The 26,517-nt window shown below is 33.4% G+C and overlaps 1 protein-coding gene across 2 annotated transcripts; it reads left to right on the top strand.

The window, feature by feature from the left end:
• Positions 1–5,226: 5,226 nt before the first annotated feature.
• On the top strand, positions 5,227–10,489 carry LOC131036543 (alpha-dioxygenase 1-like). Of its 2 annotated transcripts, none has more exons than XM_057968435.2 (10): positions 5,227–5,283; positions 5,396–5,659; positions 6,490–6,639; positions 6,809–6,942; positions 7,166–7,379; positions 7,606–7,751; positions 8,025–8,252; positions 9,599–9,801; positions 9,904–10,147; positions 10,264–10,489. In XM_057968435.2, exons 1-10 carry the CDS (start codon positions 5,254–5,256, stop codon positions 10,487–10,489), a joined length of 1,839 nt encoding a protein of 612 aa, XP_057824418.2. In that variant the 5' UTR covers positions 5,227–5,253. The 2 variants fall into 2 exon arrangements, with proteins under 2 accessions (XP_057824418.2, XP_057824419.2); XM_057968436.2 differs by lacking the exon at positions 5,227–5,283 and having other exon boundaries at positions 5,507–5,542; positions 5,597–5,659.
• The last annotated feature ends 16,028 nt before the right edge of the window (positions 10,490–26,517 follow it).

The following is a 26,517-nucleotide window of genomic DNA, read 5'->3' on the forward strand; positions in this document are numbered from 1 at the left end:
ACTTGCATAAAAAAAATTCTACAACAAATCCAAGCCGTTTGTGAGATATGAGTAAAATAATGCAAAACCCTAATTTTCAATGATCCAATTTTTGAGGAATGATTTTGCATCAAATTTAAAATCACAAAGAATAGATCCTAGTATAATTCTGAGAGATTTCCAAAAATGTAATAAAATCCGAAAAATTTGCTAATTTGCTCTCAAAATTAATTTTTTATGAAAAATCATAAACAATTCATATAAAATGTAAAATTGATCAAAAAAATTGGAACCTTTTACTGAACACCTCTGATAATGTTCCTAACTTGTGAAAACAATTTTATGCCAAAATTCAAATCCGTTTGTGAGATCTAATCAAAATAATGAAAAATCCTAACTCTTAAAGATCCAATTTTTTAGGAAATATTTTGCATCCAAATTAAAATTACAAACAAAAAATATTGTGTATTATTATGAGAGATTTCCAAAAATGTAAGAAAATCCTAAAAATTCTCTCATTTGCTCTCAAAATTAAGTTTTTATGAAAAATAAAAAAAAATTCATAGAAAATGAAAATATGCTCCAAAAATTCTGAATTTTGCATTGAGAGCTCTTGACACTGTCTTCAACTTGCAAACAAAATTTTGTGCAAAAATTCCAAGTCTTTTGTGAGATCAAATCAAAAATCTCCAAGATCTTGATTTTGTGTCCAAAACCCTAGCTACACAAGGTTATTCTCCAAATTGTTTTACAAAACAACAATATAGGGTTAGAAAAACTTGCAAAAAAATATAGATCTAACAAAAATCCATGTCCCATCAGGTGTGCCAAAATGTATATGGTGAAAGTGGATAACACCAATGTTGAAAGACTAAATGAATTCAACCACAAAACACTAGCCTAACAATAACAAAGATCCACCATAACATATAAAGATTACCAAAGACAATGCAAATCAAATGAAATCATAAATATTATACCATCACATGTCCAATAGGGTTTGGATCTCCATTCTTCCTATCTCCATTGATCTTGCTTGATATATTTGCTCTCAGATTTTGTATGTGCACAAGAGCTCAACAAAGAACGGAAATGTGGTTGCAAGTAGGCTTGATTGCATATGCAAGTTCATAAGCATAGTTGGGGTTGAATGCATAGTGAGGGTTTGATAATGAAGGAAGCATCCCCTTATATAGAAGACAACATAAGAAATGGAGGGATAAGATTGAGAGGTGTAAAAAAGGTCGGCTATGATTAGAGGGCAGGTAGAGAAAATAAGAAAATAATGAGAGGGGTAGGTAGTGTATGAATTAAGAGATGAATGACATGTGTCATGGGTAGAAAAGATTAATGAATTAATTAAATAAATAAATATTTATTTAATTAATAGAAGAAGTGGGATCAATTAAATAAATAAGATATTTATTTAATTTAGGAAAAGGATAATTTAAATAAATAAATGAATTTATTTAAATGAGAAATAAAGCTAGAAGAGGATAAATGAATTAATTAAATAAATAAAGATTTATTTAATTAATAGAAGAATTAGGCTAAAATAATTAGACTGGACAATTTTAGGTGTCTACAATGTGGACTCAGACTAGGTGGGTGATATTGATAGTAGAAGATCCACCAGTGCTTGTGTGTTTAGTTTATTTGGTGGTGCAATTAGCTGGATGAGTAAGCGACAGGTTGTGATTTCTTTGTCCACTATAGAAGCAGAGTATATGGCAAATACTTGTGCTTGTAATGAAGTCATTTGGCTTAAGATACTGTGTTCAGATATTATAATAAGATAAGGTGCAATGATAGTTTATTGCGATAGTCAGAGTATGATCTTCCTAGCTAAGAACCCAACATTTCATGCCCAGACCAAGCATATTGATGTTCAATATCATTTTGTCAAAGATATGCTCAAAGATGGTAGGGTGAAGCTGGTTAAAGTAGAAAATTTGATGAATGTTGTAGGTTCTTGTAGACACCCAAAATTGTCCAGTCTAATTAAATAAATATTTATTTATTTAATTAATTCATTTATCCTCTTCTAGCCTTATTTCTCATTTAAATAAATACATTTATTTATTTAAATTATCCTTTTCCTAAATTAAATAAATATCTTATTTATTTAATTGATTTCACTCCTTCTATTAATTAAATAAATTTTTATTTATTTAATTGATCTCACTCCTTCTATTAATTAAATAAATCTTTATTTATTTAATTAATTCATTAACCTTTTCCACCCATGACACATGTCATTCATCTCTTAATTCATACACTACCTACCCCTTTCATTATTTTATTATTTCTTTTACCTACCCTCTAATCATAGCCAACCTCCTTTTACACCTCTCAATCTTATCCCTCCATTTCATATAGTATCTTCTATATAAGGAGATGCTTCCTTCATTATCAAACCCTAATCAATCTATCCTAACTACTTGATCAATTGACTATTTGACTACAGTACACTTTTGAATATAGGCGATCCTACTTGCAACCACATTCCGTTCTTTGTTGAGCTCTTGTGCACATAAAATCTGAGAGCAAATATATCAAGCAAGATCAATGGAAATAGGAAGAATGGAGATCCAAACCCTATTGGACATGTGATGGTATAATCTTTGTGATTTCATTTGATTTGCATTGTTTTAGGTAATCTTCATATGTTATGGTGGATCTTTGTTGTTGTTAAGCTAGGGTTTTGTGGTTGAATTCATTTAGCCTTTCAATATCATTATTATTGTCATCCATTTTCACCATAAACAATTCTTTAACTAAGGTTGCGAGAACAAATAAGTTTAAATGGTATTCAGATTCTATGGGCCTCATGGCCCCTAGCAATTAATTTGTTGTGTTGATACTCCCATTGCTTTTGCAAGGTATTCAACAAGTGAGAGAATATTCGGAAAATGGTGTCTCAACCTTGCATTTACATGAGGTTATTATTAATATTATATTAATTTATCATTTGAGCATGAAATGGTACGAAATTATATCCAAAGCTTCTAGTTGTCTAGATAAGCATGTTGGTAAATTTTCATCGCAAGATTGTATCTAATTTTGAAGATATTTCATTTAAATAAATAATATTAGGTTCAATGATTATTCATATTAACATGTGGTAAATATGTATCATTTTTTCATTGGTAAAATTTTATATTTGACTATAGAAATAGATTATAGTTTAAAATAACTTAAAAATAAAAATAAAAATAAAGATAAAAAAAGAAATATTCCTTCTATTATATTTGACTATTGAAAAGATAACTACTCTTAAATTTGAAGAATGACAAATATCATATATTTTATAAATAAAAACAACAAATTAATTTTTTAATTAAAATATATTCAAATTGTCATAAAAAATAAACATTATTGAAAAAAGTGATGCACAAATAAAATGCGAACAATGCAAACGGCATTGCTGCCCTGGCTGATTATTAATTTAAATAAAAAAATATTGTAGAAGTAAACGTATGTGTAATATAAATCTTTTCCCCTTATCGACTACATGTTATTTTAAGTTTTATGCATTATTCCATGTTAACAACGACAGTTACCAATCTCTCTGTGAAACAAGGCAACAATTCCTGATCTTCAATTTGAGCATATTCCTTGGGTTGATGTTATATATTAAAATTGAGCAACACTAGTCAAATTCATTGAATTAAATGATTTAACGTTTTTTTTTTTTAAATTAATTAAAAACTATCATTAACAGTTTATTTATATTATATAATATTTATTATAATTATTTATTTATTGAATGTTAATATGGATCATTATAATTCTTGTGTGTGGGCTCTAGAGCAGTAGATTAATTGTGGGCGGCTAAAGTATCACTCTCAAGAACAAAATTGAACAAGAGAAAGTTAAATTCATTGAATTATATAATTTAACATTTTAAAAAATTGATTAAAAGCTATTATTAAGAATATATTTAAACAGAAACATATTTTGTATTGAATTCATATTTAATAATTTCAAATATAAAATATAATATATTATAATAATAAATAAATATATTTCAAACATAATATTTTAATAATAAAAACTTTCAGTTTTATATGAAATATTTTTTTAAACATTCATTTAATGATTTATATTACATAAAATAAAAAATATAATTTGACATTTCTCAAAAACATTTAAATAAAAGTTACCATTACCAATTTATTTTAAATCAAATATATTATGTATTATATATTCATATTTAATCATTTCTAATATCAAATGTATTATAATAATAATAATAATAATAATAATAAATATATTTCAAATATAATATTTTAAAAATAAAAATTTTCAATTTTTTTGAAATATTGTTTTAAAGATATATTAAAGAATTTATATTATATAAAATATAGTAATTAAATAAATTATAGAAATATAATAATGGTTCTTTGTTTTCTATAGTGTTAAAAGTCTTTCTTACTTTGTATTCGTCTTACTCATTAATAATTTTTTATCCTTGTGTGAAAAAAAAAATTATATATTTTTACTATCACAATAACCCTTGAACCTTCTATAAATACAAGTACTGGTATACAATAAAAATCTCAGTATCTATCTAAAGTCAGTTAGAAGCATATCATAATTGGACTGAAAATTGACATGAAAAGGTTTTGGGCAGTAATTTAGAACAATGGCTATTCTCCATACAAAACAGTACAATTGTAAAAACACAAATTGACATAACACAATTATTTTTCAATACTGTAAAACAATATTGAAAAGTCAATTTAAAAAATTAAACCCGTAAAAATGACCTAAAAAGTTGACCTTCCATGTAAATCTACCAACCAAACTGGAATTATTTCACAATTCAGATTTAAGAGGGATTTGCAACTCATTAATTCAATTCCAGCTCTGTTTAATATTCTTAGAGATATGATCAAAGCACGTTTAATACGACAATACCTGTTTTCCATGTCAAAATATGATAAAAAACATGTAAGTTTATTTTACTTTAAAAATAAAATCTCCAACAAACATCACAAATAACGTCTCAGACGACCAAGTCAAAATATATAAAAAGTCGTCTTTCATTTTTATTTGTAAAGCTTTGAATCATATTACCCGTATGTTTCCCTTGCCTATAAATGTCACATCTCTCTTCTTAGTTCTTCATAACGATAATACTTTGGTCTTTTTGAGCTTATAATTGTATTTGCTTTTTATTTCTGATCCATGGCTTTGCTAAGATTGCTCCATGCTATTTTACCCACTTCTAAAGTGCTTGACAAGAATTTATATTCTGTATATTCAAGAATGACTTACATACACAAAATCCTCTTTCTTGTAAGCCCGCATCAAAAAATTTTAGCAGCTTTCAAAGATTTATTGCGTTTTTGGGACTAATTTTTCTGTGTGGGAGGAGTTGTTGAATTGTTTTTGGGTTTTGTGTTTTCAGAATATACACTTTGTAGACAGGGTGTATGCATGGCACAAATTACCAGTATTTCTTGGACTAGCGTATCTGGAGATAAGGAGAACATTGCACCAGCGTTATAATCTGTTAAACGTGGGATCTACACCAATGGGTGTGAGATATAATCCAGTGGATTATCCTTATAGAACAGCCGATGGAAAGTACAACGATCCATTTGATCAGGATGCAGGAAGTGAATACACTTTCTTTGGTCGAAACATGTTACCTTCTCCTCAGAAGGATGAGGTGATTATAAATTATCCTCAATAGTTATTAACATGTTATTCTACTCAATTTTTTATATATACAAAATTGTTTCCAAGGTTTTTATATCAATCTAGATAGACTGAAATCTTTCTAGCTGAGAGTCCAGGATTGAGGGATATCTATTCTACTAAAGTCGTATAAGACATGATTCTGCCCACATTTTATATATTGGGGATTTGCAGTCAGTGAGAGCTGATCTTTAATAGGTTAATTTTGAACTATTCAACTTCACCAGAAGACAGAATGTCCATTGACTTAATTAAATATATTAAAAAAGTATCATGCTACCTAATGGTCCACCTAATATCATGTTTGGTTTTTTGGTCTGATGGTTCTGCCAGCTTGTTTTCTGAATACTGCTGGTTTTTGTCATTTTTTGACTGTAGGCATTCTAGTCTTGGACCCTCACCCCTTGTGAGCCCTTAGTTTTTGTCCCCCTCTTGTTTTACAGTTATGTAAAGATTCAGGCCTCTCCCTGAATATATTCATAACAATCACCCAGTATATCCCTTTTCTCTAAATATAATTCTTCTAACAAAGAGTACTTTCCCAACATTCATTTTCATTCCAAACACTTTCTTGAGTGAATATATTCATAACAATCACCCAGTATATCCCTTTTCTCTAAATATAATTCTTCTAACAAAGAGTACTTTCCCAACATTCATTTTCATCCCAAACACTTTCTTGAGGGGTTGCAATCTCACCCTTGTGAAATCTAGATTAGGTACTAGTGCTTCACTATTAAGAAGCTCGCTACAAATTTCTAGACCCTAAATTTAAATGGTAAGTTCTTGATGTTTAAACAGGTATTGAAGCCAGATCCCATGGTAGTTGCTACTAAGCTTCTTGCAAGGAGGAAGCTGGTTGACACAGATAAACAATTTAACATGCTTGCTGCCTCTTGGATTCAGTTCATGATTCATGACTGGTTCGACCATGTTGAAGACACCAAACAGGTAAGATTTTTCATTTCTTTGGAATTCTTTTGTGATTCTAAACATTGATAGAAAAAAAATACACACAATCTAATCCAAAAAATTTCAAAAGAAAATACTTATAATTTCCCATATTTCTTCTCTTTGCTCTCAGCCAGTGAATATTTCTCTCATAAATAGCTTTTTGCAGGGACAATTAACTGCCCCACAGGCAGTTGCCCAACAATGCCCCCTGAAGACCTTCAAATTTTTTGAATCTAAAGAAGTTCCTACTGGTTTCTGTGATATTAAAGAGGGATACCTTAATAGGAGGACCGCCTGGTGGTAAGATACTGCATTGAATTAGACTGAATATGATTTTTTAACTTAGACATACTCTTTTATCTAATAGGAATCCAAGTAATAAATTAGGCATATTGATTTAGACATACTCTTCTGAATCCAAGTGCTAAATTAGGCATATTCTTTCTTTACTCTGAATCCAAAGATTGATTTAGACATACTTTTTCTTTATGATTTACAATGAGTATATTGACTACATTTGCAGGGATGGGAGTGAAGTTTATGGAAACAATTCTGAGCAATCAAAACAATTGAGAACTTTCAAAGATGGCAAGTTAAAATTGGGAAAAGATGGCCTCCTCCTCCACTCGGATGATGGAATTCCTATCTCTGGAGATGTGCGCAATTCTTGGGCAGGGTTGTCAGTGCTCCAAGCCTTATTCATCAAAGAACACAATGACATCTGCGACATGCTTAAGGCAAGTCACTTTCTCAGCCTAATTTCACAGATCCTTTTTATTTTTAAATATCCCCTTTCTTCTTTTTGGAGACCAATAGTAAATCCACTCTATTGTGAGACAGATGTATTTACTCAGTACGATTCAGCTGTGCATCAATTCATTTTTTACTTTATATTTAGTTATGGAATAAGATAGAATCATTTGCAGGATAAATTTTTCTGATCATTTATAAATAAACTTGCAGAATAATCACAATGATTTCGAAGACGAGGAACTGTATCACCATGCAAGATTAGTAACTTCTGCAATCATTGCCAAGATCCACACAATTGACTGGACCGTTGAGCTACTCAAAACAGACACTCTCCTCGCAGGCATGCGTGCAAATTGGTATGGTATCTTAATTAAAAACCAGCGCTGAAAACAAACTTAGGAAAGATTTTAAATACAAAAATTTCATGAAACCTTCTGATCAATTATAAGCACAAATTTTTTCTTATATATCTTCATCATGATAACACATTATAATCATGTAAAATCTTCGCTCACAATTTTTCCAAAAAGATTTGGTCTGTTTGCTAGAAACCATGAAGGCTAGAGAATTATAGATCTATAGTATTGGAATAATTCATATCATAAGAGAAGCTGTACGGATGTGAGCAGGTATGGATTGCTAGGTAAAAGGTTGAAGGACAGATTTGGTCATACTGGGAGTTCTATACTAAGCGGCTTTGTTGGGATGCCGAAGCCTGAAAACCATGGTGTTCCATACTCTCTTACAGAGGAATTTGTTAGTGTCTACCGAATGCACAGTTTGATGCCAGATATCATCCTTGTTAGAGACATTCATGGAACTTCCGAGAAGAACAAAACCCCTAGGGTTCGTAAAGAGTAAGTCAATACCAGTATTTCAATTTCTCGGTGATTATTATATATTAGAATACATTAAATATTAGTATCAATTTCTTAAATATTTTTATTTAAAAGATGTGAATAAATAATAATTTTGTACTGGTCATCCTAAATTTATTATTTATGATAGATAGACTCAGTCATCAATAATCTTACTCAATTCATTATTTAACATCTATAAAAACAATTTGTTGTTTGAGATATTAGGATTCCAGAAAATTTAGTTTTGAAATGTTTATATTAATCTATTATTATTATTATTTAATCTGCGAGCTCACCAGCCCAGCAGGGATTTGAATCTTGGTGACCGCTTCACCAAAGAAGTGTTCTAACTGCGACACTACATGTTGGATGACATGTTAATCTATTATTTAGGATAGATAGATTCTCAATATTAATATCTATCAGTATATTTATGTAATTTGTTATTTATGATAGGTAAGAAAATTGTAATTTGAGATTTTAGGATCTTAGAAAATTGTCTTTGACTTCTGATTAACCAATCTATATTATATAAAATATTAAAAAAGTAAACTCTAAGACAATATTTATAAGCTCTGAGTTACACAAATATAATATTTTAATTTATTAACAATTACAAATCCATAAACTTAGTATTTATTTATTTTAATGAATAGACAATTTTATTAATATTTAAATAAAAGTACACTATTCACAAAAAAGAAAAATAGAAAGATTCTGGATTACCCTCTAGCTTCATGTTCCCATGCCACTGCTTAACTCCATTTTCTGCCATGTGACTGCTTAACTCCATTTTCTGCTTAATTTTAAGCAGTTGGAGTGTTCCCATGCAAATTTAAAATTGTTGGAAAACTATAATTTAGAATCTTTTGCTATTTTAGTGGAGCTCAACATAATGGCTGAAAACCTACTCAAAATAGGGGGGCTGGAAATAAGCAGCAACTGCATTTTGCTAAAAATATCACGTGGCTCCACAAATTTGTTTTCCTCTTTTTTCTTAACATTTCATTTGTATTTTTTATTATGTACAAATTATTACTAATCTTATTAATACCAATTTTAAGATTTCAGGGACAGCAAGCAACACAAGAATATTCAACATATGACCCATTATAAATAAACATTTCCTCTTTAAAATATATATTTCAGAAAAAAAATCCGCCGACTTTAAAAGAGACTCCCCAAAATTGAACAAAGATCAACATATCAATTAATTCGTGTGAGAAGCCAAATCCACTTCTAATTCTTCTTTTTAATCTATCAAAGACAACTTTCAGACGTCTCTTTACAAAAGAAATAGACTGCATTTTTCTGTGATTAATATGATATTTATTTAATGGCAGGGTGGACTTGAGAAAATTGGTAGGAATCAATGGAGAACGAACATTATCAGAAATTGGAAATGAAGAGATGATTGTATCGATGGGGCATCAAGCTAGTGGAGCCCTAACTCTTTGGAACTACCCCATGTTCATGAGAGACCTTATTGTTCAAGACCCCAATGGCCATGACAGACCTGATCATGTAGATTTGGCTGCTCTTGAGAGTAAGGAATTTCTCTTAATGGCTGAAAAGCTCTACGAATAAATCAATCTGTTTGAAGAGATATACTTATAACTATGCTTATATATTTGATTTTTCTTTACAGTTTATCGTGATCGGGAGAGGAGTGTTTCACGATACAATCAATTCAGAAGAAACATGCTTATGATTCCTATTACAAAGTGGGAAGACCTTACTGATGATAAAGAAGCCATCCAAGTTCTTCGCGAGGTTTATGGTAATGATGTTGAAAATTTAGACTTGCTGGTTGGATTAATGGCAGAGAAAAAGATTAAAGGCTATGCAATCAGTGAAACAGCTTTCTTCATTTTTGTGCTAATGGCATCCAGGTGAACTACTAATCCCTTTTTTTTTGTGTTTTCTCAACAAAGTTATAAATGCCGATGATATTTAATATTTGTTCAATTAGTCTTCTTGTGGAAATAACTATGCAAATTTACTGCAGACGATTGGAAGGAGATCGTTTTTTCACACGTGATTTTAATGAGGAAGTATACACAAAGGAGGGGTTAGCAAGGGTAAACAGTACAGAAAGCTTGAAAGATGTTCTGAATCGTCACTACCCAGAAATGGTGAAGAAATGGGTGAACTCATCCAGTGCATTCTCAGTTTGGAGTGCAAATCCAGAAGCCTTAAACCTTGTACCCCTCTACCTCCGTATTCCTTCATAAGTTCTATTAGGGCATCTGTTGCAGAATGATATAGTAATGAATAAAACATGCCAGCTCCACCTCTGCTGTACAAAACTCTTCCAAATTCTTCATTCTTTTTCTTGCTGCAAACGTTATATCTTATCATTTAATCATTATTTGTTTATTAAAATAAATGGGCTCTCCATTGATTGTTGTTGCCATTTGAGTTGTGTGTTTAAATGAAGAATGCATGGGTTTTATTATGGTATGTTTGAAATTTGGAGAATCTTAAAGGTCGTTTATTTGTATATTTCATAATTTATTAATTATTTCTATATATAATCTCTTTCTACCTTTGGTCATTTGTAAATAGTTTCTAAAGATCTTCTAAAATACATCAGATCATCTAAAATATAAGGGTCGGTCTTAAATCATACACATTAAGCAACCTATTCAGCTTAGAGAATAAGTCAACTCTAAGTGTTTAACACTTTTAAGCTTGGAAATCAAAGCTTAGTGTGCGTAATTCAAACCCTAGAAATAGAAGATGGTCAAGGATGGTTGTTAGGATGTATTAAAATATAACATTGATATTAATAAATTCTTATTACTCTTGACCATCTTATATATATTAATTATGAATAATATATTAATTATGCAATAGTTGTTGATATTGACACAATGACTTATAATAGATAAAGAGTAAATGACTAATTTAATAGTCTACTGTAATTAATTTAGATGTTACTCGTATTATTGATATTGTCAATGATAATAGTATTATTGAACAATTATAATATACTAATACCATCTATATATGATTCTTATCCATTATTACATTATAATGCTATCCTTGATATAATAAATACACCATTCAGTATTATACACAATATTATATTCCTTAGAACAACATATCTTTATTTACTGTGGTCTTACTATTATCCTATTTCTACCATATGAGAGTTATGACCAGTTCAACATATACAAAAGGATGAATACGGTTCTTTTTCAAGCTTGTGTTTGCCTCATGTCACTTAATTATCTCAAGTCTACAATGAAATATTTATAAATCGGTCACGTTAGTTGTTTGATATTACCTACTCGAGAGCAATTTATGATAACACCTAAGCAATGACGGTTTAAGAATATGGGTATATATACTAAAGAAATGAAGATGATCAAAATACTAATATATATTATGGGTATATACATTTGATGTATTAATATGTATAAGATGGTTAAGGGAAGTGGTTAGGATGTATTAATATTAATGAATACATTTTAATCACTATCCTTATCACCTTATAAAATATTAATAAGATGGTCAAGGTAGTGGTTGGGATATTTATACTATATTAATAGTTTAATATATTTAAAATTATATATTATCTATAAATGTGAGTAATATAATATTATACTTTCATATTAATATGATTTTATATTAATAATATTAATGTTTTATTAGTAAGTAGCATATTAATTAGGTAATTAATATTTATAATATAATTAATATTAATTATGATATATTTTGATTATGATATTTAAATTATATATTAATTTACAATTTACAATTTACAATTTGCATCTAAATTATATATAAAATTATACATCGAGTCATAATACTATATATTAATACATTATAACTACTACCCTTGAACTATTATTAATATTTTTTTATCTAGTATATATGGGAGTATATTTTTATATTAGTATTAATATATTTAATAATTAATATTAATATTAATTATTAAAACATATAATTTTAATTTTCTAAATAGTGATGTATCAACATTAAAATATTCATACATATTAAATATTGCTATCACTAAACAAATTTTATATTGATACTTCAATATATATAATATTAATATTAGTTTCTAAATATAAGCATTAAACTATATTAGTTACCATATTAATTATTATATCTTAACTATGTTATTTAAACTATATATTAATTTATAATTTACTCCAAAATTATATATTAAATTATACATCCTATTCATAATGTTGTATATCAATACATCCTAACCACTATCCTTGACCATCTTTCTATATATATATATATATATATAAAGTATCGAGAGACCAAAACAAGGAGAGTTTATACAAAAATGAGCATGGGAGGCAGAGCCTCAGCCATCAACCAGAGAGATTATCCAACTGGACATAGAAATCCTCCTACCAAAAAAGAGTTACAAGAGAGAGTATATACAGTGATCCATAAACATCAACTAAAGAGCTACTAAACACCTATTGTAGAATCTCATCCTGGTTTTCCAACCGTGTTGTCCATCCTTGTGGGCCTTCCATCCACACCACCTTCTTCCACTCCAAGACTTGGGTAAACATCTTGAGCTTATCAAAGTAGGGACCTTTGTTGTCCCTGAGTTCCTTGATCAGATTCTTTAGAGCCTCATTGAATGCAGTCTGGTTCTTCGCAATTCTAGCCCATTCAAAGCCATCCTTCATCTCATATATGAACATGGTTGCCCGCCCATCCCTGATGAAACACAACAAATTCTCCCTCTCAACATTCATCAAAAAGCATACCTGCACAACAATTTTATAACATGTGAGTTTTTAAAAAAACCCAGTAAGAGTCTATCAGTACCTTGGAATTTTTCCTCATTTCTAAGTTTCCAAATAAACCAAAGTATGAAAGAAGAAAAAATTTGCCAAAACATGTTAGCATCCTTCTTGAGGCCATGAATGAATCCAGTAATAATATCAAGAGTACAAGCATGTTAAGTAATGGAGATTACAAACATCAGCCAGACCTCTCTGGCAAAACTGCAATAAAAAAAGATGTGTCGCATAGTCTCAGGCTTCCTACATATAGAGCATAGGTCGAAGGAAGCAAAGTTATTCCTGATAGGCAGTCTATCCAACATTAGTTGCCACCTGAAGCATTTGATTTTATGAGGATGGGGGACTTCCATAGTTTCTCAAACATTTTCTGCTAGGCAAAGGTATTAAGGTCAACATACTAGAGGGAGTTAACATGATCTATCATCATGGTATCATGAGTGAGCAGTTTGTAAATAGACTTGGCTTTGACCTTGGAGAGGAGGGAGCCATCCTTCCATCAAAACAAGAGGTATCTGTGAGCATCTACATCAGTGTTCCTAGGAAGATCTAGACAAGCACATGCGTTTTTAATCATATTGCAAGTTCTCTTATGCGAGGCAGGGAGGCCAAACTTATTGCTAAGATCCTCCCAGCTGATGAGATTATCATGTTCCAAGATGTCCATGAGATATTTAATACCCTTATTATACCAACACCTAGCAGAGCATCCTTGGGTTAAAGTAAGGGGTTTAGAGTTATGGTAGAGATTCCACCATATTGACCTTTTCCCATGCAAAGTGTTATTATAGTCAATATTAGAGTTGGCAATAAGTTTACGCACATGCTCCCAGGCTTTCCAGATGGACTTAAACACCCAAGTGCCCTGAACAAACACAAAGAATCCGCCTGCTACCAGATCACTAAAGGGGAGGGCTTTCCAAGATTTGGCAGACTTGGGGATGCCATTTTGTATGTTATTTCTAACAAGAATCTTCCAGGATTCTTGTCCTTCCAAGGCATGAAATATCCACTTGGCAGCCAGAGAAATTCCTTGCATTCAAATATCCTTAAGTCCCATCCCACCAAGTTTCTTATCTATTTGGCACTGGATCCATTTGATCGCATGGGCCTTTCTTTTATCCTTACCATCAGAACAAAGAAAGCACTTGATAGATTTTTGGATCTCATAAATTTGGTAGTTACTAAACATCCAGACAGAGGAGTAGTATAAACTATAGGAGGAGAGGATTTTTTGGCAAACTTGGATCCTACCAGCCAAGGAAAGAACCCTATTGTCCCATTTGTTAAGTTTTTTGTCAATCTTTTCTTTGACCCAAATCCACATGTCTTTGAGAGAGGGAGAGACAGAAAAAGGGATACCAAGGTATCTGACTATTTTATTGGGTCCTACCCATGAGTATCCAAACTGCTAAAGCCAGTCTCGGGGTTCCTCTTTCCACCCAAGTAGAATAGATTTGGAATTGGAGATACGAGCACGAGAGGCTCTACCAAAGGTTGCAAGTTTTTGATTGAGGGAGTCAATGTTATGCCTAGAGAGCTCCAAGAAGAGCACAGTGTCATCATCAAACTATATGTTGAGCAATTCAGAGTCATCTGGCATCTTAATGTTGTGAACTTTAGAGGATAGGGTATCATCTCTTAGGAGGTAAAAGAGGGTATCTGAGGCAATGACAAATAGAGCAGGGGCAAGGGGGCAGCCCTACCTAATGGATCTAGAAAGATGAATAGGCCGGGAGAGTGACCCATTAACTTGAACTAGGGCAGAGGCATCTTTGAGGAGAATTTAAACATATTTACAGAACTTGCTAGGGAAACCAAAGGCTTTGAGCATCATGAGGATGAAGTCCCATTCCGCCCTGTCATAGGCTTTCTCAAAGTCCACAAGGAACATGGCAGTATCTTGATTTGAGGTCTTGGCCCATTCCATAGATTCCCAGCTAGTGACAAGGTTCTCCAAGATATACCTACCTTTAATGAATCATGTTTGGGTAGAGTAGATGAACTTGGGAAGGATTTTCTCAAGGAAAGAGGCTAGGGCTTTAGCTGGGATTTAATAGGAAACGTTAAGGAGGGTAGTTGGCCTCCAGTTTTTTATGAGGGCTTTGTACCCATCTTTTGGGATAATTTTAACAATGCCCCTATTGATGGACTCCTCAAGGGTGCCATTATCAAATGCTTTGTTGTATATGTCATATAGGTCTTTGGTGTCTATGTCATATGGACTCAATATTGGTTTTGTAAAACTCAACAGGAAGTCTATCAGGGCCTAGGGCCTTATCATCCTTGAGGGCTTTAATGGCATCAACAATTTCTATCATAGAGATTTTGGTCTTGAGAGGGAGAGCTTCATTCTCGGAGATTCTTTTTGAGATAATGTTACGGCACCTATTTCTAGCATCTTTTGAGGCTTCACTTTCCTCTGAGGTAAAGAGGGTCTTATAAAACATTTCAAAAGCATCTTTGATCTCATTGATGTTCAGGAGTTCCTTATCCTCAACTATGATTCTGTCAATTTTTTATCTATTTTGTTTTTGTTTAAGGAGATTGAAGAAGACTTTAGAGCCTTTGTCTCCGAATTTGAGCCAATGATTATGGGCTTTGATGAAGGCACCCCTGATTTTGACCTATTGATGTTTCCTAGGAATGTCTCTAGCCTGAGAGACCCATTCCGCTAGGACAAAGGAGGAAGGATGTAGCCGATTAGTGAGAGTTTTTTCCACAAATGTGAGATCCTTGCCTTTCTTCTGGCCAATAGTTTGGAATATTTTTTGTGAAGAGGAGATGTTTCTATTCCATCTGAGGGTGTGGGATTGGGGATGTTGAAAGTGCATGTTAAAGAGTCTAAACATTTTAATGGTAGTTAGGGCATCCTTGTCGTTTAGTAGGGAGGTATTTAGGATAAACTTATTATTGAAAAGATTGTTGTTAGGGATGGATTTCCTAGTATTGATGACAACAATGATAGGGAAATGGTCGGATAAGGTCATTGGAAAAACAGCCACCGAGTTCCCCAAGTGGTTAGGGGAGAAGGAGAAGAAATATTTATTAACATAGAATCTGTCTAATTTGGAGTAGATTCGACTGGGGCCTTGCTGAAAGTTACACCAAGTGTACCAAAGGGTAGAGGATTCAGATTTGCTACCCTCAAGGGGGTCAAATAACTGCATGTGTTGTTTAAACCTATCCCAGTGAGGTTTCTATTGGCACTTCCATTCGAAAGGGATACCCCTGGCCTTATCATCTTGGTTTTCAATCATGTTAAAGTCTCTAGCCATGACCCAGGGGATACTCAGAAGGGCTGCAAAGCAATTCCAGAGGGACACTCTTTCCCTATGATCATTAGGTGCATATATAGAGCATACCCCAAAATAGGAGCCTCTAATATCCAGGAAGGCCCAGGCCTCTCTATTACATGGGGAGATGCCCCTATACCTAATGTGATTTGCCCACTTAGGGTTAATGAGGAGACCAACTTCACCCTTTCCACATTATTATAAAATATTATAATATATTAATTAATATTAATGTTCTAAATATTGATATACTAAAGAGTAGTAGTTAGAGTTAATGATTTTTTTTGTAATAGAATTAATATTAATTTGTAACAATGTGAGTTTAATGATTTTCTTTATGTGTGTGTCCTAACCTATGAGGTGACCTAACCTTATAAGTATACATATACTAACCTAACCTTATTTCGATATGTACATTATGGATATATAAAAATTTGCTAAACATATTATTAATCTCACCAATGGATTATAGTCCTAGTTATTGGTTAAATCCAATAACTTCTTATAGCAATTTACTTCCTTTCTAAGGAGTCATTATTGAGCAATTAGAATAAACTCACATTTTTACAAATTCAAATACTCATTAATTCATTTTTTTACAAACTAATGGATTATACTAACAATGGGTATATACAAACGCATTAATACATTAGATGATCAACTTTATATAGCATTATCTCTTTTTAAATTCTATATTATTACATCAACCATCTAAAATATAAGATGCTCAAGTGTAGTAGTTCTTATATTAGCAATAATACATTATCTAAATTCACAAGTGATATTAAGAAGTATACAAATATATATTTATGTTTTCCAAGTATAGTTATGTGTGTGTGTGTGTGTGTGTGTGTGTGTGTTAATAATATTCTTAATATATTAATAATCTCATTGTGTGTGTGTATGTATATGTTAATAATATTCTTCATATATTAATTATCTTAATTATCTCATTGTAGACATGAACAAGTGGGAAAAACAATATTAAATAATTGCATTGACAAACCATCTTAACCACTATTAATGAAACCCATATCTGTTTATGAATGTATTACAAATAACAAAGAGAACTAAATATTAAAATTATTTCTCCAATACATCCTAAATGCATTCTAACACTTTTCAATGATGTTTGAATCATTTCATAAGATTTAAAAGGTAGATGACACCTTAATCCTACAAACTTACATATATTTTTTGTTTATCAATTAACACATTATCTATCCTAAAATATGCTACCTCACATGCCTCTTCATCTCTCAAATTCCATAAAATCACAACATAAAATACCTCTTGTCCTATCTAGTCTCTTATAATATCAACTGATCTCTTTTCCAAAGCATAAAAATATTACGAGAAGGTCTCCTCTTTGAATTACATAATTCATTTTATTAAAAAATGAGAACATTATAGTAGGTTTTATTTCTACTCATTTGTAAAACAACTCGTAAATATGCTTCCCACTTACATAGATTTCTCAAGCTCCCATGGATCTTCTTGTGTTGTCAATAGCTCCATACATATGCACCCATTCAATATGTCCAATGTACAAAACATAATAGTGCCACCAAACCCATTCCAATGAGAAAGAAAATAATGGCCATCTTCTATTTAGGAGGTTGGAGAAATATTGCAGCTACAAAAGCCTTGAGAGTTAAGAAAAGAAACATAAAACAATCAGAAATCCACTCACAAGCCTTTAATATGCGGCTTCAGCTGTACCCATGATCTTCACTCTGTAGGTTTGGTTTCTCTTTTCCTCTTCTACTTACAAAATTGAAACTTCAAATTTTCATAACCTATTAATTTCTTTGATAATTAATATGGTGCTCCTCACAAAGGAATTGCCACTTCAACTTTTCATAACCTATTAGTTGATTTGATAATTAATACGGTGTCCCTCACAGAAGAATAATTTACATGGGATGCATAGTACAAACATTTTGCATGATGCATTGCAATTTCACAACTTTGACTTTTGTCTTTTCCATTTACCAACAAAACATTGAAATGATTGCATGTAAACAAGAAAGAAATAATTGCAGTCATGTATTCTCAAGTTAAAGAAAAAAGGAAACTAGGCCTGCATCAGAACCAAGAGGGATTGGAGAAACCAAACTTTGGCTCTTCTCCTCCTAAGATGGGTCACAAATCTCTTATTGAAGCCAGATCTTTCGATGGTGCTGCGGAGAACCAATCAAAACTCCAAGATCTATGGAAAGTAGGGAAGTGGAATCCCCTTCTTGAATAACAATGAAAATCTTATCTTGGAATGTTAGGGGCCTCAATCCCCCTAACAAACAAAGGGTGATCAAAAGGAGGATGATTTTGGTCAGTGCAGACATCATTTTTTTGCAAGAAACTAAATTGGGTAGTAAGCAAGAAGTCACATTTGGAAGTGGAATTAGCTCCCTATTTCATGCATCTTTACAAGTGATAGTGGATTCAGAAGGGCCTTCAGGAGGCTTAATGATAATTTGGAAGCCTTCCCAAGTTAAAGTTGATGGTATTGCTTCAAATAGAAACTGGATCCTGGCTAAAGTTTCCCATCTTTAGTCTAATTCAACCTTCTTTGTCATAAATACTTATGGCCTAGTTTCCCCTCTCAAAAAATGACTCTTATGGTCTTCCTTAGATGAAGTCTTCTCTTCATTAACTAAGGAAAAACTTTTTATAGGAGCAAACTTCAATGCTATTAGAAGAGCTTCTCATAAAAGAGGAGGATTAATCTGCTTAGGTGGATCTCAATAGGACTTCAAAGATTGGATTGATAGGAATGGTCTGTTGGAAATAAACTCAGGTGATTTGTTCACTTGGAAAAATAGAAGGAAAGGATTCAACAACATAGCAAAAAAAATAAATAGATTCTTTTGGCAAGGAGATCTAAGGCTCTTTCCATTCTCCCCCTCCTATTCTATTATACCTTGCTCAGGATCAGATCATTATCCCATATTGCTTTCTTTTCTTGGAAACAAGGAAAGATGGAGAGCCCCATTCAAGTTTGAGAACATGTGGATGAAGGGTCCAAACTTTCTTACTTTGATAGAAAACTGGTGGAAGGAAGCAGCATTTGAAGGCTCAAAACTCTTTTTCTTTACAGCTAAGATGAAAATTGTAAAGTAGAAACTGCTTGAATGGAACTCACAACACTTTAAAAATATCTTCTCAAAAAAAAGATTGATAGAAGAAAGAATGACAATACAAAATGATAAGATCATCCTGGAGGGAATGGAGAAGGAATCCTTCCATCAAGAAAAGATGCTTCTCTTGGAATACGAGGATATCTTATCTAAAGAATAAATCTTCTAGAAATGGAAATCTAGAGAGAATTGGCTTAGAATGGGAGACAAAAATACCAAGTTTTTTCACAATGTAACAAAGATTAGAAGGGGTAAGAATTGGATATCAAAACTGGAGTCTAAGGACAGCCAAATCACAGAGGACCCTGATGAGATCAAGAAGGAAACCACCACTTTCTTCTTTAATCTTTTAAATAACCTATATGGATCTCAATTGTTGGAGCAAAAGAAGATGCTGGAAGTGATCCCCAAGATTATCACAGATGAGCAGAATTAAAATCTTAATGAGAGAATAAAGATGGATGAAGTATTTCAAGCCCTTAATCAACTTCCCTTGGGCAAAGCTCCTGGCCTAGATGGTTTTCTTGCGGATTTCTTTAAGAAGTGTTGGCATATTTTAGGTCAGGATCTTGCAGAAGCTCTGGAATTCTCAAGAATATTAGGAAGAATTCTTAAGGAAGTAAATAAAAATTTCATAGCCCTCATCCTAAACAAGGATAATGCATTAAATCTGGGAGATTTCAGACCCATTTCTCTATGCAATATAGTTTACAAAATCAGCTCAAAAGTCATGACGAATAGGATGAAGCTCCTCATGGAATCTATTATATCAGAAGAACAAATAGGGTTTGTATCAGGCCACTCAATTCTTGATGGGGCTACAATAACGCAAGAAGCAATACACACCATTCAAAGCACAAAATGACCAGGTATGATTATTAAAGTAGATATATCAAAAGCTTTTGATAGTGTAGATTAGCGCTTCCTTTGCAGGGTTATGCAAGCTTTTGGCTTTGCAAAACATTGGATTGACTAGGTATTTGAATGCATATCAATTCCGAAGTTGTCAATCCTGGTAAATGGGAAACCAGAAGGTTTATTCTCCTCTTCAAGGGGAATTAGACAAGAAGATCCTATTTCTCCTTTTCTCTATTTAATAATGGGGGAGGTATTGGGAAGGACAATTAAAAGAGGCCATCTGAACAATCTTGTAGAGGGAATCAAAGTAACTATAAACTTTGTAGTTACACACCAACAGTTTGCAGATGATAATATTTTATTGGGGGAAACAAAAATCAAAGAAGCAACCCATCTAAAATAGATATTAGAAACCTATGGGAAAGCTTCAGGCCAAATAAGAAACAAGGATAAGTCAAAGGTCTATTTTTTCTTTACCTCTAAACTCTTGCAGTCTAAAATAATTAGAATTCTAGATTGTAGTGAAGGTTCTCTCCCTTGCATCTATTTGGGCATCCCAATTGATCAAGATTTTAGGAATACTAAATCTTGGGATCCTCTTAAGCTAAAAGTGGAACAGTCCTCAAATTCTTAGAAAGGGAAATGCCTATCTTGGGCGGGCAGACTAGTGATGATTCAAGCAGTGGTCTCAACTCTACCCATTTATCTATTATCCATTCTATCCCTCTCAAAAAGTGCCAATTCTTTTTTAATTAAGAAGATGAGAATATTTTTTTGCAAAATACTCAAGAAAAACATAAAATTGCCCTAATTTTATGATCTCTTGCAGAAAATTGATTTCAAAACAAATCACCTGGGACATTCATGATGGATTATCAAGACTTTTTTGGGAGGATTCCTTGGGAGGCTAGCCATCTATTCTGAGTTCCCTTAACATACCTATAATAGAGAATTGACTTAAGTATCACTAGGGTGTCCGAGTGAGAGATTATTTGATTGAGGATGGTCCACCTAATTCTCAAAGCTAGAGGTGGAAATAATTGTAAGGAGTTCCAACTTCAAGGGATGAATTAGATCAACTTTCAGAGCTCCTAAAAGCAAGAAATATCAACCTGAGAAGAGGGAAAGATTCTTTAATATGGGCATCTTCTAAAATAGGGCAGTACAATCCTAAAGATGGCTATAGAGTGCTAGTTAGCAACACTGATCAGGATCAACTAAATATTCCAAAGAAGTTGTTTTGGAGCTCCAAGGTCATTCCTAAGGTAGGGATCTTTGCATGGCTAGCCTATCAAAGGAAGATCTTGACTACTAAAAAGTTCACAAAAATGGGGTATGCAGGACCTTCTAGGCTCATTATGTGTAAAGCTCAATCAAAGATAGTGGATCGTCTACTACTGAACTGCCCCTTTGCATCCCAATGCTAGTGATGGATCTGTGCTAAACTTGGGCATATCACAGCTCTGCCAAATGACATTAAACCCCTTTTTCGAAGCTGGCCTCTTCCAAGTAACGAGAGCACCTTGAGCATAATTATGGAAGTATCCCCATCATGTGTAGTCTGGGAAATTTGGAAAGAGAGGAACTATAGGTTAGTTGATGACAAATCTAGATGGTTAGAAACAATCCTAAATTCAAGTGAATCGGTTATAGTGGATATAGTCAATTGCAATACAACTTTCTCTTTGGAACCACCTAAAGCTTTCTCCTCATGGGATGAGAGGATTAGGAAAAACTGGCATGGCATTAGGATTCTTGCTTCCTTTGGGCCAAAAAATAATATAAGGAAGGCTACTACTTGGTTCCCTCCAAATCCTGACTGTCTAAAACTAAATTTCGATGGTGCTTCTAGAGGCAATCTGGGTCCTTCAGGCATAGGATGTGTAATTAGAGATCACACAGGATCAATTCTAGGTAAAATGGCAAAGCTGATTCCTTCAGACACAAATAACATAGAAGAATTTAAAGCATTGCAATTTGGATTGATAGATTTCATAAAGCATGGTTTAAAAAACATTTTAGTGGAGGGTAATTCAGAGATAGCAATAAATGCAATCAAGATGAAAAAAACTCCAAATTGGAGATTGCAAGGAATCTTAGACAATATAATAGCATGCCTGGATAGAATTGAACATTATAAAGCAAAGCACATCTATAGAGAAGCAAACTCAGAGGTAGATGCTCTTTCAAAAATTATTGCCTAAGGAACCTACATCTACAGTTGGGATAAGGGAAATCTTCCTATTGGCCTAGAAGATCATATCGCTTGACATGTAAAGGCCTTAAAGGATTCCAAGTTCAAATTCAAGAGACATTCCCAGGGAAGCGCAAAAGCTAGGTAAAAAGCTTTCATTAGTAGGGAAAACATTAAATTTATCCTCAGTGGTCAAGTGAAACCACTATCTCCAATTTTAAATTCAAACTTAACTATTTTGGGTAGAGTGGGCCTAGATTTAGTGACATCATCCAAATCACAGATTTGAGCTAAGCCTTCCCTAAATCACTTTGCGAGACCTAGTTGGCAAGTTGTCAAATCCATTTAAGGTTACCGTGATCCGATCGGTAAATTTGGCATGTCAAGGATAAACATCCTTCACCACCTTAGCTAGCAAATTAAATGCAATTCTGCCCCTCATTATTTGGCATAAAAGAGTGTGTCGTCTATTTCTCCGTATTGCCTTCTGCAATTCATTATCAATCTTTTGCTAGTTAATCTTAGAGCTCTAGTTTTCATTTCCTTCCTTGTTTGTTAGCTTGCATTGCCAATCATGTCGATAGAGCCTCCTTTCTGGTTCATAATGAGCGTTTATCCTAGGCCCACCTCTTGTTTTGGTGCAGATACTCCAATCTCCCTCTCGGCCTCGACGTGCCAAGTCTCCTTCAGAAATATAATAGACCTAAGGCTGAAGTGCCTCCTTGTTTACTCAGAATTCCCTATTATATTGGCAGTCAAGATGATATTGGGTAGTGGGCATCTCAATAGAGACGAGTATCCACGGGACAACACTAGCACTTCCTCTAGGTTTGTCCCTTCATTGCTGGATTTAAAACTTGCAAAGCAAGCAGTTTGGAGCCTCATGAAGAAGCTATTCCCTGAAGAGGTTACCCAAGAGCTTCAAGAAATCCTTAACAAGGCTATCCATGATTCTGGGACTCCTCGACCAGGCAATATAATCCTTTTTAATGCTCATGGTGAGCCAATCAATTACTATCCTTTTTTGCTTGACTTGAAAGGAAAGGATCTAGATAGATGTAGGGTGTTTGTCAGAGTAGGCCTTGGTTACCTTAAATGGGAGTTTTGGGGGGAAAATCCAGAAGACTAGGGCAGAGAAGATGACTTAATTCAATTCGCTAGACTTAATGGCATTCTTCCTATTAAAGAAAAAGATGAGAATACTCAGGAGGAGCAAGCATGCAGGGATGGAGCTAGCAGGGGTCATCGCGGGTCAAGACATAGCCGTGGCAGGGGCCGCCCTCCGATAAGAGGTCATGGGAGAGTGAGGAATGCGACTCCTCAATCTAAAGACACCAGTGAAACTACGAGGTAGGTTCCTTTTTGAGTTCTGTATAAAGTTTTTTACTATTTTAGACTCTCGAGCGAGTAATTTTGGCTTTAATAAGTATAATCTTTATTAATTTGGCAGTAAGGAATCTGCCACTTTGACTCTTTATATTATTTTAAAACAATTTAAGACTCTATATGTTAGGTTCAGAAGGACACTATATGTTTAGTATGATCTACTTGCCTGGTTCCTTTCCTTCTTGATTTCTAAGAAGGCATACAGATGCTTCCAACAAGAATTTTGTTAATTATCTACTAGCTATGTTAGCACTATAATTTTGCATAATTAATATAAATATGGCCCTTCCTTTACTGATCAAAAAAAAGAAAGAAGAGGTGCAAATAATGTCATCTATATGCTAGAGAATAAATCATGTTTATATATGCAAATCAAAATATTAATAGTCAAAACCAGATAATGAGAAGGAGACCTTTTGTAACTCTTTCTTAAACCTACCATTAACTCTTGCAAAATCGTGCAAAGCACTTTGTAGATGGCATAGATTAGATTACCTCACCAAAAAAAAAAATTGTTTTCCTATGTTCCTATGTAAATTGCACAATTTTGACCTCATATTAAATCTCCTATCTTGGTGGTGCCAACAAAAACTGATGTGACTATATTGGGTGACAATATGACTTCCACATCAATGAGTATTGAACAAAATAAGAACTCATTACATGAGTTATTTCCAGGCTTCATTCTATCCCTTGGCATGCTCTTAAATTCACTTAATTTAGATCATTACATTTCAGAATGAATTTTATAAAGATTAAAATACAAACTATTCAATTCATGAAACTTTCAACTTATGTATAAAACACCTTTAAGGTTTTCATTGTTGGGGGCCTAAGATCATCTTTGCAGGATTGCTAATATCATTGTTGGTGGAATTAAAAGATATGTTTCTAATGTTTTGATTAAGGGTAAATAGGTTTTGAGGGGACCAGAAACCCCATACAATAGGTTTTGAGGGGACCCAAAACCCCACAAGTTTTGAAGGGACCGGAAACCCTCAGATTTTACCATGATCTGGAACCATAATCAATGCTGCTGAAAGAAAAGAACATCAGCATACCAGCATCCAAACCAAAAACTGGATATAAAAACATCCCTAACACACAAACAAGGGTTTTACAAGGCTCCCTTAACCCACAAATGTTTCCATGGGTGTATCCAAACACCCATGACCTTCAACAACACTAGATTATAATATCTCAACATATACTCATAGTATGGAATAGTCAGGTTTTGAAAGGCTCCCCTAACCTTCATTAAGGATTTTAAATTGTCTCCCAAAACCAATAAACAAGGGTTTTCCCAGGCTCCCTCAACCTGAAGCAAAATATTTAGCTTTCCAACAACACAACTAACCCTTAACCAAAAATTGAAACTGGCTAGTTTGGGCCCTTTAAAATTTCTAGCATCCATCTTGCCATCTTGAAACCAACTGCAAAAGAAAATAGGAGGGTTTTTATGGGTTCCCTCAACCCACAAGAGGCCAAGAGGGTTTTTGTAGGCTCCCTCAACCCCAAAAACCAGCGTAACAAGCAAAAGAAGCCAGCATGCATCCTCACCCCAAATCTCCACCTCAATAGGAGATAGGTTCACCTCAATAAGACAAAGAGATAAACATACCGATAAACCAGATAAACCTTTTCAAGCAGCAAACAACACAATCCAAAACACTCCCTCACACCTGGTCGCCACCATGATAGGAGAAAGGGTCAGCAAAAAAAAAGAAAAGAATCATCTCCCACACCACAATAGAGCACACCATAACAAGAAGAGAACCAAAATAATGGGGGGAAGGAGCAACAAAATCTATAACCCAACATAAAGAAAGAAGATACCAGAGGGTCTTCTCACCCCCAGAACACCAAAACCCCATTAGAGAAACCACACACTTCAATGACCTAGTAAAGCCCTGCCTCCTGAAGCCAAAGAAACTAGAGGGGAACATGGGATCCCCCCGAGCACACAAGAACAGGTAGAGGCTACATAAAACAACCAACACACCACATCAAAACCCCAAGGCCAGACCACCACCATCAAAAGCAACAACATGGAGAGGCGGGGAAAAGACATCAACCTCCCTGAGGCTAAAAATGCGCTCCACTGAAAGATTCCAAGCACAAGGATCTGACACAACTGAGACCACCAAAACCCAAATAGCTCCAAACAAACCCTTGAACACCCAACAACTGCCAAAACAAGTCTAGAAACTACTGCTTCAAGCCCTATGACATGCCAAAATGTAGGACAAAGCACCCAAAGCAACATGGCAAACCCAATCCAGACACATAAAACCCCCACCGCCTCCATCCACCTCTCCATCCTCATCGCTGTCTCCAGAATTTTCATCCACCGATACCCTAACTCCCCCTCCTGCTCACTCTTTTCTGCTCATTGCTTCTTAAATTTTAGATAAGTTTCTAATGCTATTTTAGCTTTCATGCTATTATTCAATCTTTCTACAATAGGTTGTTATGTTCTTTTGGTTATCACTTATTCATTCTACAATTGTTGTCTTTGTATTTTTTGGTTCAACTATACTATGTTTGCAATTTCTAATAGTCATTTGTTACTTATGTTTTATACAACAACCTTCCAGCTATCTTGTC

Source organism: Cryptomeria japonica, chromosome 5 (assembly GCF_030272615.1).
Source record: "Cryptomeria japonica chromosome 5, Sugi_1.0, whole genome shotgun sequence".
NCBI lineage: Eukaryota > Viridiplantae > Streptophyta > Pinopsida > Cupressales > Cupressaceae > Cryptomeria > Cryptomeria japonica.